This window comes from Medicago truncatula, chromosome 1 (genome assembly GCF_003473485.1).
Source record: "Medicago truncatula cultivar Jemalong A17 chromosome 1, MtrunA17r5.0-ANR, whole genome shotgun sequence".
NCBI classification, from domain to species: domain Eukaryota; kingdom Viridiplantae; phylum Streptophyta; class Magnoliopsida; order Fabales; family Fabaceae; genus Medicago; species Medicago truncatula.
This window is the reverse complement of record NC_053042.1, coordinates 35583353-35602606: the sequence shown is the minus strand read 5'-3', so window position 1 is coordinate 35602606 and position 19254 is coordinate 35583353. Positions and strand designations below refer to the sequence as shown.

General features: G+C 33.7%; 2 protein-coding genes across 4 annotated transcripts; one reads left to right on the top strand and one right to left on the bottom strand.

Moving 5' to 3' along the window:
* Positions 1 to 2257: 2257 nt before the first annotated feature.
* On the top strand, positions 2258 to 3015 carry LOC11434147 (uncharacterized). Its single transcript, XM_003590532.4, has one exon. The coding sequence runs from the start codon at positions 2351 to 2353 to the stop codon at positions 2843 to 2845; it is 495 nt and encodes a 164-aa protein (XP_003590580.1). The 5' UTR covers positions 2258 to 2350; the 3' UTR covers positions 2846 to 3015.
* A 495-nt stretch (positions 3016 to 3510) lies between these two features.
* On the bottom strand, positions 3511 to 18566 carry LOC11434592 (uncharacterized). Of its 3 annotated transcripts, none has more exons than XM_003590531.4 (20): positions 18121 to 18566; positions 17652 to 17916; positions 16974 to 17079; positions 16740 to 16881; positions 16263 to 16524; positions 15598 to 15965; positions 14446 to 14519; positions 13679 to 13832; positions 13359 to 13551; positions 12891 to 13083; positions 10557 to 11003; positions 9535 to 9592; positions 7772 to 7859; positions 7250 to 7324; positions 6808 to 6891; positions 6535 to 6678; positions 6123 to 6204; positions 4807 to 4889; positions 4647 to 4701; positions 3511 to 4245 (listed from the first exon to the last, which is right to left on the bottom strand). In XM_003590531.4, the coding sequence occupies exons 1-20, from the start codon at positions 18395 to 18397 to the stop codon at positions 4180 to 4182; spliced, it is 3216 nt and encodes a 1071-aa protein (XP_003590579.2). In that variant the 5' UTR covers positions 18398 to 18566; the 3' UTR covers positions 3511 to 4179. The 3 variants fall into 3 exon arrangements, with proteins under 3 accessions (XP_003590579.2, XP_024635855.1, XP_024635859.1); XM_024780087.2 differs by having other exon boundaries at positions 13359 to 13548; XM_024780091.2 differs by lacking the exon at positions 18121 to 18566 and having other exon boundaries at positions 17683 to 17841.
* Between the last annotated feature and the right edge of the window lie 688 nt (positions 18567 to 19254).

Genomic DNA, 19254 nt, shown 5'->3' with positions numbered 1-19254 from the left:
CAATATAATGACTATTTGCATGTGTGACTTAACAACCATACATTATCATGTTGAGCCTGTTCCCTTGTGTCAAGGCTTTCTAGTTGACTCTAGCAGTACTTGTTCACAAGGTTTCCCAATTGAAATTAGGAAGTTTTAACCACCATCTTGATCACATTTATAAGCTTATTTTTCCACTATAATTTATGTTTTCTATTTCACTATATCTTTCTTCCCTTACCTTGTCCCGGGTTTATCTGGCTGACCGCATCTTGGTTATGATTTAGACTTACCCACTCAGAGGGTTTGGACATATGACATTCAGGTAGTACATGTCTATTTCATCACTTCATGGTTCAGTTTTAAATTTTGTACATATAGCTTTTCCCTATTAAGCTGAATCTTAAATTGGAAGAGATACGACATGAACATGACTTTATAGAGCTAGAGGCAATCCTTAACCTATAAACCGATTTTGTAAGATTGAGTTAGACCTAAACTAATTTCTAATATGGTATCGAGCTTATCCAAGATCCATTGTGTCACTTGTCATATGGTTTTCGCTATTATTAGAATGTATAAAGGTCAGAGTATGTCATATTAGCGCAACTATGTTTCTTAAAATGCAAGCAATCTCAGAATTAGGGTTTGATGGAGGAAGAAGAAAGATGAAGGTTGTTAGAGTTTGTTGGAGGTTGCTAAAAGAGAAAGAAAAAGAATAATAGAAAGTTGTTATTTCGTTGATTGTAAAAAATATGAGTTACAAGAATATTTATATACATGACTTAGAGTGCAAGTCACTTGTAACAAACTAACAAACTTATCCAAAACTAAAGTTAAACACAATTAACTTTCTTCTAAACATACCATGGATTAATCACAAATTAATATGTATGTCGTACCTTACACAATTAACTTTCTTCTAAACATATCATGACTTAGTGTTGCATTTCATTATGCAAGAAACATACTGTTACAAATGTTTTATGGGGCTAGATGTTTTTTTACACATCCCAGCCTTAGTTTTTGGGAACTATACATTTTTTAATATCTATTTTATTCCAATTTTGAATTTAATTTGGGCATAGTTTGTTGGAGCAAATTCCCATCATATTATTGTGGCAACCTCCTAGGCAGAGCTCTTCAACAAGCGACATAACATGATACACGTCGTCGTCGTGGAACAGTACCATCTCAAATTGTTTTTTTTTTAATAGGAAGACATATGTAGTTAGATTATATGTACTATTTTGCTGCTAGTTAAGAGATGTTCGTAGTGCAGTTTGAGGCAAAAATTTGTCCCAATCCAAATATAAAATTATATGCGGTTCAATACGGATTTGAATGACTAATGTGAAGGAAATGACTAAAATTATATAAAACTAATTGAAAGTATAATCGTTATACTTTCTATAAGGAAATGTTTAATCTCACGTTTTCTTTAACAACATACTCAATCTCACGAATTATGCATAGAATACGAAAATAGTAATTTATAATTAATTTAAGGGTTAAATATGTTTTTGGTCCCTATAAATATGTCAACTTTTTGTTTTAGTCCCTCTAAAATTTTCCTTCAACTTTTAGTCCCTATAAAATTTTCAATCTTCACTTTTGGTCCCTCTTTTAAAGTAAACTCATATGTAGAATTCATATTTTTTAATCAAATTTTCCAGAAAAATTCAAAATATTACAAGAATCACTCCAAAAAAAAATTATAATTTTTTAACAAAACATGAATTTAATATGAATTTTTATATATTTTACGGTTAAAAATTCATATTTAATTTGTGTTTTGTTAAAAAATTCTAATTTTTTTTTAGAATATTATACACATTTCTACGCAATTTCATTAAAAAAATAAAAAAATTAAATTAAAAATAGGGACCAAAAGTAGTGATTGAAAATTTTATAAGGACTAAAAGTTGAAGGAAAATTTTAGAGGGACTAAAACGAAAAGTTGGCATATTTATAGGGATCAAAAACATATTTAACCCTTAATTTAATAATGTTACAACACCCTTTAAAGTATAAAAGTTCAGCCTCTTGCTAAATACGATTTTGCAAATTGTGAATAGAATTTGATGAATTAATGATTGAATCAATTTTTGTTTGTATTTATACTAGCCTGAGTTCCTGTGTGTCATGGATAATTTTTTTTATTTTTAATATTATATATTTGTTTATTTTAATGTATCATATGATGTATTTTGTTGACAATTATACGATAAATGTTAAAATGATTTTGATTTATGTTTTTCGTATTATAATGTAGTAAACAAAAAGTAGCTCATAGCCAAAGCATCCTCTCAATCCCTTTGGATAGGATAAGCAACCCAACAGAAGCAGCTGTGGGTGGGCCACGTCAGCTATGGCAACTGCATTATTTGCATCATCATCTCCAAAGATTGCAACCTTTCTTTCAACATCTTCTTCTTCTTCTTCTCTCCATTTCAACACACGTTTTTACTCTCTTCCAACAACTTCATCTTTCTCTCCCATTATCACTACAACCAGAAAATCCATATATTTTCAAAGGAAGTCCAAACTATGGCCAAATCCTGTTGCTGCTACAGCTGTTGAAGATGCTGCCATTGATGCTTCGGAGCAATTGGCCTCATCAACTGCCACTGATGATGGGGTATCTATTATCGTATCGGCTCTTTTCTTCATTGCTTTCATTGGCTTATCCGTTATCACTATTGGGGTTATCTATTTAGCAGTAACAGATTTCTTGACAAAGAGAGAGAAGGAGAAATTTGAGAAAGAAGAAGCAGCTAGCGGAAAGAAAAAGAAAAGGAAAGTGGTTAGGGCAGGACCTAAAGGGTTTGGTCAAAAGATTGTTCAAACGGAAGATGATGATTGATTAGGTCCTCCAATGCATTTTTGCATTGAAATCAGATTTATTACTTGAACCTTTTTTTCCCCGATGGTTAAGAAAGTTGTGTAGTCATCACAATGTTTTAACAAAGAGAAGCAAGGGAATTAGTGTGAATGAATACAATTGAGAATGAGAATTTACTGTTTTACCACACACATTTTTATTCATTACTCCCTCTGTCCAAAATTATATGTCGCTTTGAAAAAAAAAAATTGTTCCAAATTGTATGCCGCTTTACAATACCAAAGAAACATTAATGTTATTTTTACTATTATATCCTTAACTATTTATTACTTTCTCTTCTTTCAAGTCATTCATTTATCTTTCTTATGTCATTTACTAAGGACAATTTTGTAAAATAATTAATAATATCCATTTCCCACACAAAATTAATTACATTTCTTAATACGTATGAGATGCCCAAAACGTCACATTTTCTAAAAAGAGCCATTAAAAAATAATAATCAAGGTTGAAAACAGCAGGGAGAAGATGAAAGCAAAAAAATTATGATATAGACAACTTTCAGTAAGATCTATAGACCCTCATAATCTAACAACCTTTAAAAGTTTCCCACGATGAGAGATATATGCTCTCTCACCCTAGCCTGAGCCTATCTTAGGCGATTATTTATCTCAAGCAAACAAAAAAAGAACAACAAAAAAAGTACTGTTCATTGCAGTTTATCATATAGCAAAATCAGCCAAGCTTACTACAATTCCGTGAACATTTTTTTTTTTTTTACTTCAAAGGGGAACAGAACATTTAATCCAAAAGGTTTGCAAAACCTGTCATTGATATTGTTCCCGTTCTTTCTTACAATACTTATAGCTTTTCTATGTTTCAATATATAATACAAAGCATGCAAAGCTCATCTGGTCTTGTTAGGTGTCCATATTTTGACACCTATTAGTAGTCTTGTTCTTCTTTTTGGTCGTATCGGTTATTTTGATACCTATCATCAGTCCATTATTTTGGCTACATGTCGTTAGCTTGTTTTTTTTTTAAGCTGCAGACTGTCAGCTTGATAACGCCATGTATTTGCACACTGTAGCTGATTGTGCTTTTTCACAAGAAAATCTGCATCTGCTCAGTGAATGCATTCAGTGATGTGTTTGGATTCACTACAGCCGCGGTACGATGCTGCAGTAGTAGAGACCTTTAGATTTAGAGAGAAACCCCTTGAGTTGTTTCTCTCTCTAAATCTAATGGCCATTACAGCTGCAGCACCATATGCAGCTGTACAGGATTCAATTAGAAAATTTCAGTTCCTCTTGTATGAATTTTTCAGTGCAAGCACCGGTTGTTTCCTCCTGCACAATTATCTTCTTGGTGGAGGATGGAAATAGGGATGCCGCAGTGCCTCATCAACACTTGGCCGATCCTCCTGCAAAATATAAAGAAACCTTCATCAGATACAACACTACCCAACTAAAGCAGTTGTTGACCAGAAGATTGACAAGAACGAATATAAAGTATTTTTCTTTTCTTTTGGGGAATAGAACAAAGATAAAATGAGAACCAGTTCAACGGTCAGAATCAAAATAGAGGTTTCGTTGAACTTCACACAGTAAAAACTTAAAATAAATGATCAGCCTTTGTAGAGAATTAAACTTAAGCTCCTATTACTAAGATCTTAGAGTTTAGTACAGCTGCGCACAGGGCAATCAAACTTTAATGCTAAGACCAGGATGGCAAATAGTTTAGATAGTTTCTTTGAACAAACTTTTTTGAAATATGGAGCTTTAGGATCACTAAATTACTATCAACAGTTATCATGAAACTTACCGGGTCCCACATAAGCAGATGGCGCACTAACCGTAAAGCCCAGATGTTTGAAAAACTGCAAGACTAACAGAAATGTTATGAAGAGAAAACAATTGCTTCATAGGAGAAGACTAAATATATTTCATAGCACGATAAAAGCATAAAAAGTTAGCCAGCCAACCCTATTTTAAGAGGATCTCTAGCCTTAATTTGTCTAGAAAAGAATTCTTCAGAGCATTTCCAGGATGCAGGCGAAACTCCAACCTATAATGACAGAAAAGAAAACTTCATTAGGCAATATGTTCAAATAAGAAAGTTGGAAGGCAGTGTGTCTCCAACAACTAAATCATGTTTGTGAACCATTGAGATGGTTTGTTTCACGTTCCAATGTTGGCTTTTGTGAGAAGTAACGATTTGTTGCTTTTGTCTCAACGCGAGGTTAGTGACCCCACAGCCTATGAACCATTGGAATGGACTAATATAGAAACAGACAATCAAAGCTTCAAGTCCATCTTCCCCAAGGGAATGAAATCCAAGATTTTGGTCCATGTTTCAGACTAGGTTGAACAAATATTTTTCTAAATGGATATCTGAATATGTTAGAGTATATAGAGTCTAAGGCTCTTACTGGAACTAGTCTTAGATAGTTCAAGTATTATAGCTTAGCCTCTTGGAGTGTGACATGTGTCACCACTCATATGCTTCCTAGAATGCATCTATAAATACATTGTATCTCTCACATTTATTCAATGAATAACACTAAACAGTTTTTCCCTTTCTCTCAGATCTGTTTTCTCTCTCTTCTATCCCTTTCTCTCTCCTCTAACTGAATTCAGTTTCAAGCTTCATCAATGGCGGTTGCCAATTCTAATAGAATAAATTGAATTCTCGGTAAATATTGGAGACAATATCATTCCATCAGTAATGCAGTTTAGGTAGGGCCAACTATACAAAATGGTTGAGAAACAGAGGAAGATATAAATAGTCTTGTATTTTCCAACGTATTTTAAACCTCAAGGTTATTTGAGCTTTGACATGTTGGGCTGGCCACAACGGTATGTTGATAAACATTAAATAATCCTAGGGATATGTATTCAGTTATCTTTTAGGGGAATTATAAGATTCCAGATCTGAGAGGTTTCTTACTCCAATAAACCCTTTTATAGTATCCTACTGATCTTTCTAAATCGTATTTACCTACTGTTATTATCTTTGGGAGTATTAGAATTGGGAGAGTTCTTAAGTAATAAGCACCCGAACTTTGGAGATTATCTTTGTCTCTAGTTACTACTTATCTGTGTTGAAAACAAGCTCAGTCTTGAAGAATCAATAGAACCAATTCATTTATAACATTATTACAACAAAACATTTTCCATCATAAAAGTAAAAGATGTGAACCAACGTTATACATTAAGACGAGAAAAAGTTTAAACAAAATAATCAGCTTTTGACTAGGTCATGAACCAGAGACTGTCCCGGCTAAGAAGGTAAACTTACTTGATTCACTTTGTGATACTTTTTTGAGTAGCTGCCAGAAACCCCAGGGATTAAGATGCACAATTCCATGAACGATCTAAGTCTGTCAGCCACATTAATAAAATAAATAGTGATAATATAGATTCCAGAGGTTCAAATATGCAAGTCTTCAGAATGAACCAGCGTTGTGCTACAAATTCACATTTGAGTTTACAACTACTACTAAAAACAACCAGCAACCAATCTAGCTTAGAAGGCATCTCGGGAAACAAAATAAATAAATAACTAAGTGCATTCACTTTGAAATTGGCACAACACATGAATTAATGTTAGCTGTCTTTCTGGTTTATAGAGAAAAAAATATTGTCAGAGAGCCAAAAGTTTACAGTATTAAAGAAGGTTATGATTCTAGCCTTCTAAAAGGCACACTTACTTGTATGCCAGCTCCTTCACACCCTCATTCCAGCCCTCAAGATGCCGATCCAAAAGAGCACGTGTTAAAGCATTTATCTGGAAAATATTTGGTGTCCCTAAGACCATCTCTAACATCACAACACCAACACTCCACATGTCATACCTGTAATAGCAGAAAGATTGCTTCAAAATTTTCAAGTAATACCGTGTAAAATCTAAATCCACCAAACAATCATGCAAAATCTTTTAGAAAAAAAAAAAAGATGCTTAAGTCATGCAAAATATGACATACTTCAAAGTTGAGCTTGTTGGCCCTTGATACCATGTAGCATTTAGCAAAGCTTCAGGAGGAGTGTACTCGTAAGTTTGTTCAGCTCTGAAATAACATAAAGCACATGTTTATTACAAAAATCACATATAAATAAATTAAGGGTTAATATATGCCTTTACCCCTGCAATATAAATAAATCACATAAAAAATAAAAATAATTATACAGTCAGCGTGCCACGTCATCAGAAAAAGGTGACTCAGCGTGCCACATCAGTGAAAATACACAGTCAGCTGGTCTAGGGGGTATTCCAAAACAAAAAAAATTTACAAGGACGGAATCTGACAAAAATTTTTTACAGAGGGAAAAACCAAAAGTGACCTATACTGCAGGGGAATAAAGGCCTATTAACCCATAAATTAAATAAGTAAATAATACTAGTATTTAGACTGAGCAATAAGATACCTAGAAGGCCCAGTAGAAGCATATAAATGCTTTATTGTGAACTCGTCAATTCCACTTCCAAAGTCAATAATACGCCTACAAGAAACAGAAAAAGGACATCAAATTCAGCAATCAAAACAGTAAAATATGCATGCATGCACACACACAGACACACACACACACACATGCAAATAATTCGATAGCCAAATCCAATTTTAAAGGTAAGCAATAACCCAGTTGTGCTTCTATCATTGTCGAAGACTAAAACCAATGATTATCAATTATATACAAAAAAAATCAGATAAAGAATTTTTTTCTTAATGTAAGCAGGAGATAGTCAAACATGAATATCAATTTAACACTAAATGCACAGTTTTCACACAAAATATGGATTAACTACAATAGATCAAATCATATTATAAATAGAAGCAAGTTAACTAGACATCAAATATATAGCATAAAAGGTTAAATTGTTTCCCATCAATTTTTTATTCTAAAAAAAAGGTTAGAATAAAAGAAGGATACTAAAAGACTTCACCGTACATTTTGGTGGAAAAATTATTCAATTTTGTTGGAGCATCTTTCAAGCATCTCCCTGACTCCGGATCTTCAAAGCATATCACCATATTCTCTTCAAAAATAACATACCTCAAGTCAGTTGCATTTTACAAAGAAACAAGTTCTTTCAATTGAACAATACATTATAATCAAAAGAAAATTCACAGACACATACATCTGAGGGACACAGATTGCAGTCTTATTATAGACCGCAGAAAAAGGGCCATCGTAATAGTGTTTTAACCAACAAGACATTAAATACAAAAGTGAGACAAAGATCCCACATATTTGAGAAAAAAAATTCTATTGAATCACCAGATTTGATTTCAGCTTAACTAGTTGTAGCAAATCTAGAAACCCAAAATGAAGACAGGTTGATTAAGAGGGTCTATTATAAAATATAGTAACATGTCAGTTTCCATAAAATAAATTAACATCTCAACAAATACAATCCACTTAGCATTTACATCAAGTGCTTCAACATTAGTGACTTCAAATTTAGCAGTACCAAATGATTGATATCCTTTATGAAACAATAGGAGTAAATAGGCAATTACCCCCTTGAAATTGTAAGTTTCGTCAATTACCCCCTTGAAATTAACAAAACTTCAATTACCCCCTGAGATTTCACAACGTTAATCAATTTACCCCCTCCGTCAAATTTTTCTGTTAGTGAACATGACGTTTTGCAAATACCCCCTGAAGTTTTGCACTTATGTGCAAAACGCCCCCCAAACTTAAAAATTTATATTATTTTTTTCTTAACGACAAACAGTTAACAATTAAATATTAAAGCTAACTATTAATTTTGGAGTTTGGGAAAACTACATGCATATATACATCAAAATAGGGAAAAATGTGTATTTTTAAAGTGACAATAATGGGATGATTTGTGGATTAATTTCAAAGGTAAAGAAATATATGTCTAAGTGTTTGACATTTCTCAATAAGTGTTCCTCTATACATACCGATCACATATTTCATTTGCTGGTGATTTGTGTCTTTTTTACATGAATATTACTTAATATGCTATATATGATATGTCGGTTTGATAGTATTGTGGTGTGAGCTAGATTGTATACGATGAATGATTGTCCCTGCCTGAAGCACAAACAAGAAGTTAGAATGAAGTTTTCTATAAAGTGTGTAAACAAGAACAAATCATATGAAAATATTGGGGGTTGTGTAGTTTAAATGGTTTGAGCAAATTGTTGAAGGAGTTGGAGGAGTTAAAAGACTAAGATGGTAAAGGAGAAAATATAAATTTAAAACTGATTATTAATTTGTCTATAAACCCCTAAAAATAATAATTTGTCTATTAGAAATAACCATTATTGTCACTTTAAAAATACACATTTTTCCATATTTTGATGTATATATGCATGTAGTTTTCCCAAACTCCAAAATTAATAGTTAGCTTTAATATTTAATCGTTAATTGTTTGTCTTTAAGAAAAAAATAATATAAATTTTTAAGTTTGGGGGACATTTTGCACATAAGTGCAAAACTTCAGGGGGGGTATTTGCAAAACGTCATGTTCACTAACAGAAATTTGACGGAGAGGATAAATTGATTAACGTTGTGAAATTTCCGGAGGGTAATTGAAGTTTTGTTAATTTCAGGGGGGGTAATTGATGAAACTTACAATTTCAGGGGGGTAATTGCCTATTTACTCGAAACAATAGTGTTTATCTAGAAACCTACATGCATACATCCCTTAGGCACCACAAACTACCCCCATGTCTTACCAGGTTTAATGTCCCTGTGTGTGATATTGCGGTCGTGACAAGACTTGAGTGCCAATAACTGAGTAAATAAAAGAGAATATTAGTAAAAATAAATTGATATTTGATCTGACCTGATCAGTTTATAAAACAAGAATTCCAAAAAGCATTCAAGAAAATCGGTAAAATTAGTTTTGTCCGGTTTTAGGTTTGTTTTTGGAATCGTTTTGCAGTCTTGTTTGAATCGGTTTGGATCACAATATGAGTACAATTTTTAAAAATAAGAAAAAAATGGAATATACATGAAAAGACAAGACAGAGAGGTTTATGATATACAAAAAACAGACAGAAAAGGTGCATACCTCAGCTGCACGTAAAGCAGTTAAGATGTAAACTCTTGATGTAATATGCTGAAATGATCAATATTGTTCTTGCTCTAATATTGCAATTGTATTCTTGTCAAGGATCAACTCTCCTAAAAGAAGTAGCTAGCAAAGGCTTATAAAAGGTTTTATATCTAAAAAGCTGCTTAACAAAGATCCTTTGGGCCTGATGCTTGGAACGCTAAGGCCCATCTTACGTATACCTTTTTTTTTTTTTTTAACAAGCCATCTTAATTATACTTAAATTACCTCAATTAAGAAGAATGGGGGCAGCGAGGATTAAATTTATGACTATTTGGACGGAGGCTCTGAAACAATGTCTAAGATCAAATCTCTTAGAAGCCAAAGCTATTACACGAGGACTCAAAAGGTTTATAGTAACAGTATCCTTTTACTTTTCTGTATCCATGTATCTTCCCTTGTGAGAAAGAAATTAACTTTTCCAGATTCATTGGGTGGGTACACTGATCACTTTTGTTTAACACCATGTTCAATAATACAAATAAAAATAATAACAGTGATGGTAAAAACAAGAAACTTAATTTTGTCAAATCCTTATTAGGGGGAAAAAGTTGTCGTGTTGTCGTAGTTTTCATGGTTATATATTAGCGAACCATATGGATAACATAAAAGACCCCTTACAAACCTACATTGAAGACATACCAGTTGCCAGATAAGGTTGCGCATTTCCTCTTGCCCTTCTTCCGTTGTTTTCAACCAACGCCACCACTTTGATGGACGTAGTATCCGAACCTGTTTCACTTGCTCAAGTCTTTCTTTCTCGGCAGTATTGTTTGCATCTTCTACAGTATATAAAAGTTTTGACAACGACACTCCTTCATAACTGAATACAAGCCATATTTCATTGGACCGAGACTCAAAAGATTCCACATATCTTGCAATGTGGTCCAAACCTTCTTCATATATGGCTCCTTGCAGTCGAAATTTGTTTTGAAATGAATACTCAGAATCATATTGTGATGTTTCGTATACACAGTTAGATTTTCCAGCCAACAGCACATCTTCAAAGCACATGGAGGCATTTAAGAAAATTTCTCCAAAATGTTTTTCCCTCAGCCCACTTAAGTACACAGCAGACCCTTTCTCTACCTGTTCAGTATAATCAAGAGTTATCTGTATAATGTGCTTACATATGTATAATAAAAATACAGTGCCTACTGAACACAATCAAGTGTAGCTTATGCTTTCTAAGCAAAAAAGATAAAGAAGAGCATTTTAGAGATAAGTGTAGCTTATGCTGTCTGTTATGTTTTAACTTTATGTTTTCTGTTGATAGCTTTGTGTTGTTATGTATATTGTGGGCTAGGGCCTTGGACCTCATCAGACAACAATGCAGCTTACATAGGTGTAACTCACGAAAGAAGATTCTAGTGGGTGAGATTATCTTATTAACAGAATCTAACAGTAGCAACTTGTTTCAACATAAATAGCCTTCCGTGTAACCTCTTATTAGTAAATATTATTAGGCAGTTATTATGTTATCGGTAGTAGCTATTATTTAGGAACAGTTATGTCAACTGTGTCAGTTATGTTTTATTATGTGATGGATGTAACTCTATATACACTAGTTTGTCATTTGAATTAGGGGAGGAATTTATTTAGAAGGAACCGCTTGGTTAAGGAGAGGGCAGGCTCTCAATTTCTTGTCAGTGTGTATTTATAACCTTTGCTCTTTGGAACATTGTTTCAAGGATGATTCCTCAATACCATCCAAGTACATTCAGTATATCCAAGTGATTTAGATACCAGTCCTAACAGTATTCAGTTCAGTTACTTAATTCAGATTTCAATTTCAGATGACAGAGACACTGCAAATTTTTCCACTCATCTTCCTTCACTTTTTTCTATTTTCTTGGCTTATGATTCTTAACACAGCACCAAGTCTATGCACATACCGCCCTTTCTTTTGATTGGGCGAATTTCAAAGAGAAATGAGAAAGGATCTATGAAGCACGGATACGGGACACTGACACACCGACACAGCTAATAATTTGAAAAAATCACTTAATTCAGTGTAATTACAAGTCTCGGTGTCGGACACGCCTAATCCGACGAGAGGACCAGACCCAAAGTGCACAACAGAAGCCGAAGAAAGACAAATTATTTAATTAATAGAATACGGCAAGCTGCCAAGGGCAGAGCCAGCATTTGAACTCGATGGAGGCCAAGAAAGAAAATAATAAAGGCACTGAATTTAAAAATTATATTGAATTAGTCATCTAAAATAGAAATAAAATATTCAAGCAAAATAGTTTTAAAAATCAAAGTTATAATCAAATTTAAAATTTATATTCAAAAGGTATTAAAAACATTATCAAAAGCACCAAAAAAGACAAGAAGAAATGGAAGCAACAAAAATAAAGAAAGAAACACGGGATAGCTTCCCATGAAGCCACAACTTATTGAAAAACCAGTACAGAAATGAAAGACTAAAGCTACCCACACTTTAAAGAAGAGTAGTGATAAAGAAAAAGAGATAGAAACCAAAGGACTCACAAGTCACAAACACTCAGAAAAAACATACATACAGTAGCAGGCTAGCAAAAGATGAAAACATTAAACAAGGTGGTTGTGCGAGAACAAAAAATGAGAACAGATGTGGTTGTATCCTATAGGGGACCTCAATGTAGTTTTGACATATGGGTGTTAAGGGGCCACCCATTGTCTCCGCATCTGTGAGCAGCTTTCTCATGGGATAAATAATCCACATAGCAGCACAATGACCCAACTTCTAGAAATTGTTTATAGGGATGAAAAAAAACATATCAAGCCCCTAAATAAAGACCGGGGGGGGGGGGGGGGGGGGGGGGGTGTAATTTGTACAAATTCGCAAAATTATTGCATGTTAATTATGTTGATGTAATAAAATAGATTTATACTACTTTCTCACAATACATTATCAATTTATGACACCCAAAGAGATCCGGATAAACTGAAACCATTAAAAATAGTTCTTGCTTCATTCAAATGTATTACCATTATACGTTTCAAAATGTACAGGGTGTAGTTAGAAGGACCATCCTGACACTCAGGATTACTTGAGCTGCTGTCTCTATTATTGTCACTCTTGCTCATTTTTGCAGTAATATTACCTTGGTTACAATTCCAATGAAAAGCCAACCATACTTCGCCATATGATCCACGACCAAAACTCCTCCTTAATACATACCTGCCCACCAAAATGCAGATTGGCTCAGTTGTTGGGCTAAAGATATACACTTATAAGCATCAAATTTGCAGGGGAAAAAGCTCAACTCATACAACAACACGTAATGGCAGTGATAGTACTGGCCATCCATATAAAACACACTTGAGGGAATATCTAAACTTTATGGACTTAAAAATGTAACTTTTGGTCGAGATACTGCCTGTGTCTTTTACTAGCAACCATATATCGGCTTATAGATGTATCACTGCATGGGAATTGAAAGCAGATAAATTTACCTTGAATCAGGCATCGAATAATCAGAAGACCTGTTATCTGAACCAGTATCATGTAAAGGAATTGATTCAAGAAGACCAATAAAACTGGCAAAGCCTTCAGGATTTATGCATTGGTCATTGGCTTCATTGATAGTTGAACTCAGGTGAAAACAGAAGTTTTGGTCGTTGTACAAAATTACAGGGCCATCTACTGCTGAAAAAGGAACCAACCAAAGTATATTTGATCGTTAATTAAAATGTAAGATAAGGACAGTAAATTAAGAAAAACCTAAAAAGTGCATAAAGATTACAGAATGAGATATCATCACATCTTTGCTTACCAGCTTGTTGATGAAGGGCATCTGGCAGAGGCTGGGGTAGTTCATACAAATAGTCTTCCCAGTCATCTTTTTTGGCAAGCCACTTAGAATCCACCAAATCACCAAGATTTTCTGATAAATAAAAACATCCAAAATCACCATGTTTCACTTCAACCTATCATAAAAGGAAACCAAAAGGAATTTATTCAGATTAATTTTGATGAGAGGGATCTCTCTGTTTCAAAGTGCAATGACTTATGATATTAAAAGAGCATATAGATAAGGATGAAAATTTGGTTTTGCTGGCACACATAAAGATATTAAATTCCCAAAAATTGAAAATTTACACCTGTATCTCAGTGAAAAACGGGACTTCAAAAGAAAAATAACTATTTTTTGGCAATAGATTAACTGGTTTGATTTCAACCAAAAATGCTAATAAATCGGCCAAAAAATACATTTCATCACAAAGAAAGTGGAAAAATGAGATTTTTTTTTTGAAGAAATCAAAAAGGAAAAATGAGAAATTAATAATCAAATTATGGGCATAGAAAAACTTTGTTGTCTAGTCTCAAATAAGAATACAATTTTTTTGCCCACCATTTATGCACCCCACCACCAAACAATATATTGTCATCCTATAAGAGTTTTATTAAAATTGACAAAATACAATTAGTCTGCTCTTAAAAATCAATGCACTCCTGAATTTCATAGGAACATTCAATTTATGACATAAACAAAATAACAAAGAAATCGGAAATAATAAATCCGATGGCTTTCAGCCATACCATTATTCGCTTAAACTTGGTATCTGGCAGATTAGGGTGCTCCAGGTGCAATCGATCAGAGGTGATACCATTGGCTGAGTATGTTCCAAATAATAAATTAGTTGATAAGAATCAATAAAAAAAAACGAGCTACATAAGGGACTACCAAATTAAATAAATTTAATGATCATTTAAGTTTCTGTCCAAGCATAGAACTTGGATAATTTGATTTTTTTTCATTGAATTTCAACATCGCATAAGCAATTGTTACATACAAATGTAGCATATAGAAAAGATAATTTACTAAAACTGCATTGATAAGTAAAACGAGCACATATAGCATGCCTATCATGTGTATCTCCGTGCACATGTCACAGAGCTTGTTTGGCCTGACCTTTTTTTTTTGCATCTCTTCTCCTAAACAAAGCTGGGCCAAAGATTTATCTCTTTCTTAGATGCAAAACTAAATAAAAGGATCTTTTAAAAAAGGTGTTGGGAGGACCTTCTTGATAGCTTTTACTGAGTTTTTTTTTAAGAGTACCCGTCTTTGAATCCATAGTTCCTTCCTTTCATGTTTTTCCCCCTATCTTCTTTAGGTATTCCCGTGACTGTCAGCCAGTCATATACCCTACTTCTTGTGTGCTTTTTTCCCCAATTGCTCCTGCCATGCTCCCGTGTTCTTTAGTTCTTCCCTAACTGTTACTGCTAGAATATATTTTGGCTTTTTTTCTTGACTTTTTTTTTATATTGTTTTGCTTAGGATCATCCTTCTTTTTCTTCATAATATTTTTCCTCTTCTTCTTCTCAATGATTTTCCTTTTTTAAAAATTGACTTTACTTGAAGTTTGTGATACTTAGAAAACTCATCCGAGTAAAATTTTAAAGTATGTGTGAAGGAGCAGTAGGCATATGGAATAATTATAACATGGGGGTAGTTCATGCAGTGAAGCAAAGGATTTGAAAACTGCAGCAGAGGTCAGGGTAATAGTATATAGATTAATTTCCTGTTAAATAAGAAAAAAAATGAACCAAACCTTGTTGATTATACCATATACATTCAATTCATTATGTATAAACTGATATGCATTAGCAATCAACATAGGGAGGAAATCTTGAGGCAATGTGTCTTGAACTCTACATATGAAGCTCAATGTTTAAACCCATGAAACATACCTGAGCTTCTGTAAGCAGATTCCTGCAGGCCAAATAATGGGAAACCTGCATCCTCGTTTTCAGTGTAGCTTCTTCTAAGCGAGTTAGCAGAAGATTTGAAAGATTCCAGAGGAACAACAACTGCTGCCATATTGTCCATACTGCCCTTTTTTAAGGCAGTATTAATAATAAAATCTGCTAATGAATAAGAAGCTGAAGAGGTGCAATCTGATCTCATGTCACATAAATGGTGTACTTCCCACAACAAATCACAGACATCTTGCACACTCAACTTCTCAAAGACTCCATCAGATGCAGCCACCAAGTAGCTATCGTTAGCAGTTAGAGGCTGCCAATCAGTCACTTCTGGTGCAGATACAACTCCATAACTGTTGAAAGGTCATTATGAGAAATGTGTTACAATTTCAACACATAATTGTAAAAGAAACCAGTCACCCTGAAATTTTAAATTATTAGCCCCACACGCATTAGTGCTTTGGTTTTGAAGCCTGGTCAAAGCACATGTCCTTCTACCTTTTTGCAATTTAATCTTAATTTAAGAATGAGACTTGGTTTAAATTTGTATCTAAAACATGAACCGCCTTGCACATGACATAAGGCTGCAGATACACTTGATAAGTTGATATAAGCTTGGAGTTTATGAAAATAATTTCCACCGAACCTACCTTTTAAAGAACACATCACCAATAGCCCGTGTTATAGCCAACTGACCATTTACGCGAGGCAAACCGCCCCAATTTAGAACTTGACCACCAGCAGCTTCCACCCGAGTTCTTTCATCCTCTCTGTCTGGATGATGATCACTAGTCAATTCCTTTACTGCAAAATGAGTGAGCCCTTGGGAAGAAGCTAATTTGTACTTTTTGCGATCCCACACAGAAACAGAACCATCACGCTCTGTCTGCCTGTATAGCTTTAATAAAGAGGCTACAAACAAAAAATTAAAATTAACAACCTGATACTCGTGTTTCCTTCCAATAAAAAGTATGCTGGTCACATTATCATAACCACACATAACATAATACTTATATATTTAGACAAAAGAAAGGAGCAAAAGAATAACATACAATATCCTAATATTGCCATGATAAACATATATGTTTAACAATGGAAGTTTGGTTATATTTTATAATCTTTCTCACCTTTAGCCTCCTTAGGAGACTGAAAATTTTCAGAGCACAAGAAAGCCTTGGAGTCTCCAATATTGGCAACCAAAATTTTATCATCTGCAACCAATACAACTGTTGCTGTAGATCCTGAATGAAGGTTATTCCTAGAGGCTTCCTTCATAGTTCAATTGAAAGATGTCAATACAAGAACACATACAAAAGTACCAAATAAAGTTTTTGTAAAAGTGAACAGAAAGTCAAACTTACCTCAGAAAACTTTTCATCAATATCATGGATTGCTCTTAACAATGCTTCTTTCAAAATTTCCAAGTGAAAAGAATCATCAAAGTTAGCAGAAAATGTACTCTGCAACCTGGAAAAGTTTTTCTAGTTGAGATATAGACATACAAATGTGAGAAATGGAATTAATGTAAAGCTAAATGCTGTTTGAAAACTGAAACACTTAGCACACTTGTACACCAACAAAACAACTCTAAATCCGAACCAAATAGCAAAATAAGATATTCAAAACGCTATGTACCTATTAGAAAAGCACTAACATGTCACTTTGACATTCACAGCTCTACATAAAACCAATCAGTCATTATAAACTTTGCAGCACGAATACTTCTGATCGATGGCAAGTTCAGAGTCCGACACCGACACATGTGATTACATTTAATTATGTCATTTTCTAAAATTATTACCAGTGTTGACATGTCAGTATTCAGTGTCCGACACTGACACATGTGATTGCATTCAACCATGTCATTCTCTTAAATTATTACCAGAGTTGACGTGCCAGTGTCCGGTGTTCGTCTTTGTGTCAGTGCTTCATAATAAACTATACTCAACATTTGATCAACAATACTAGATATACAAACACACCTTTCACCAATTATCTGTTAATAAAAACAAAAAGTATAGATGCAATTGCAAAAGCACCTTTCAGAATGAAATTCATTCAATTGCCAACCTAAAATCTCTTTCCATCTATGCAGTATGTTTACATGATCATGATCTCTCCCGTGAAGCAACGTTCCAGTCGAAGCCTTGGATATAACAGAATACATAGCATCAAGAAGAAAATAAGTATGAAGAACAAAATACTCCATCAATAAATTCGACGCCATCTCACTAGCTTCTGCACCATTATGACCGTCAAAAACCGCCACAATCCCAACCACGACCTCTTTAATTCCCATTGCACCTAATCAAACATCAAACACATAGAATTATAACTTACTCTCGCAAACAAAACTTAACTAACTATGTAACTGATTATTGTAAGTTGCAACTAACTATTATGAAAGTTAACTAATTACTGTAACTAATTATTGCAACTAACTCTTCCGATGAAACTTAACTATAACTGATTATTGTAATTAACTATTACGTCTAATAAATGGTTTACCGGGAAATGGAATGCGAAGATCGAGGACGCAGAGAGTGCGATCCTCTTGAGATTTTCTTCGACCTTGGAGCATTGCAGAGTGGCAACGTGTGGTGTATTGAGGACGAGAATTGTGATCGAAGAGGTTCCAGCGAGGGCATTTTGGGGATTGGAACACCGCCGGAGCGCCACCGTGTTTGTAAACGGTTAAGCATGTGGATGATTCAGCGTGAGAGAAGGGGATTGTTGTGGAGAGGAGAAGAAACCCTAACGCGATGAATAAGTGCTTTCTAATCATGTTTGGGATGAGGAACTGAAAATTGAGGAAGGATTTCCATTTCAGCACACTCTATGCTGAAAAGCGAGGAATGATTACCGTTAGAATCAGATTTTCCGATTGCGCCAAAGCAAATGGTATCCGCGCCAGTATTTTCTCTGTTTAGTGCCGTGTTTGGATGAAAAAAACAAATTCTCAAGCTGATTTTAACTAGAGAAATGGTACAACTTTTGTACAACTTTCTCCATCATACTCACATTATGTTTTTATTCTCTCTTTCCTTTTTATCTCTCTATTGTTTTGACCAATGAGAAGAGAGAACAACAAAGTTGTCTCAAAGATTGTACCAAAATGGTTGTCAAAATATTACTACTCTTTTAATAAGTGGTTTATGTTATAAATATGATAGAAATCTACAAGAAATTTAAGTTTTTTTTGGTAGTGTTACAAGAAATTTAAGTTTAGAAATAACTTTTTTACACAAGAGTTTAAAATAACTTGTATAATCAAAAGTTTTAATTTTAAATTAAAATCAATTTTAAAGACCGTTAATTCTCTCAAGAGTAATCAAAATGATAAAATCAATTTCATTTTAAACTTTTAAAATCAATTGACTTAGATGCGGTTTTAGTTTCTCTATTTAAAAAAAAAAAAGTTGTGGTACTCCATTTTAAAAATTAATTTTTCGGTCCTATATTTTAAATTTATACGAGTTTTGATGCTCCATCCAATTTTGGGATAAATTTTTACGATGTGGGCGTGTCTAGTGGACAAATTTAATATCTATGTCATTATTCATTTGATTTTACTGAATAATTAGATTTTATAAAATATTTAAATTATTAAAATATCATTTTAATTTAATATATTGTTTTTAA

Excerpts from the sequence above, each read along its gene's own strand:
- LOC11434147 (XM_003590532.4), top strand. The coding sequence starts at position 2,351 with ATGGCAACTGCATTATTTGCATCATCATCTCCAAAGATTGCAACCTTT.
- LOC11434592 (XM_003590531.4), bottom strand. The coding sequence starts at position 18,397 with ATGATTAGAAAGCACTTATTCATCGCGTTAGGGTTTCTTCTCCTCTCC. Across the intron at positions 15,966-16,262 it reads GGTGATGTGTTCTTTAAAAG|TTATGGAGTTGTATCTGCAC; the intron begins GTAGGTTCGGTG and ends ACCTTTCAACAG. Across the intron at positions 4,246-4,646 it reads ATCTGCTTATGTGGGACCCG|GAGGATCGGCCAAGTGTTGA; the intron begins GTAAGTTTCATG and ends TATATTTTGCAG.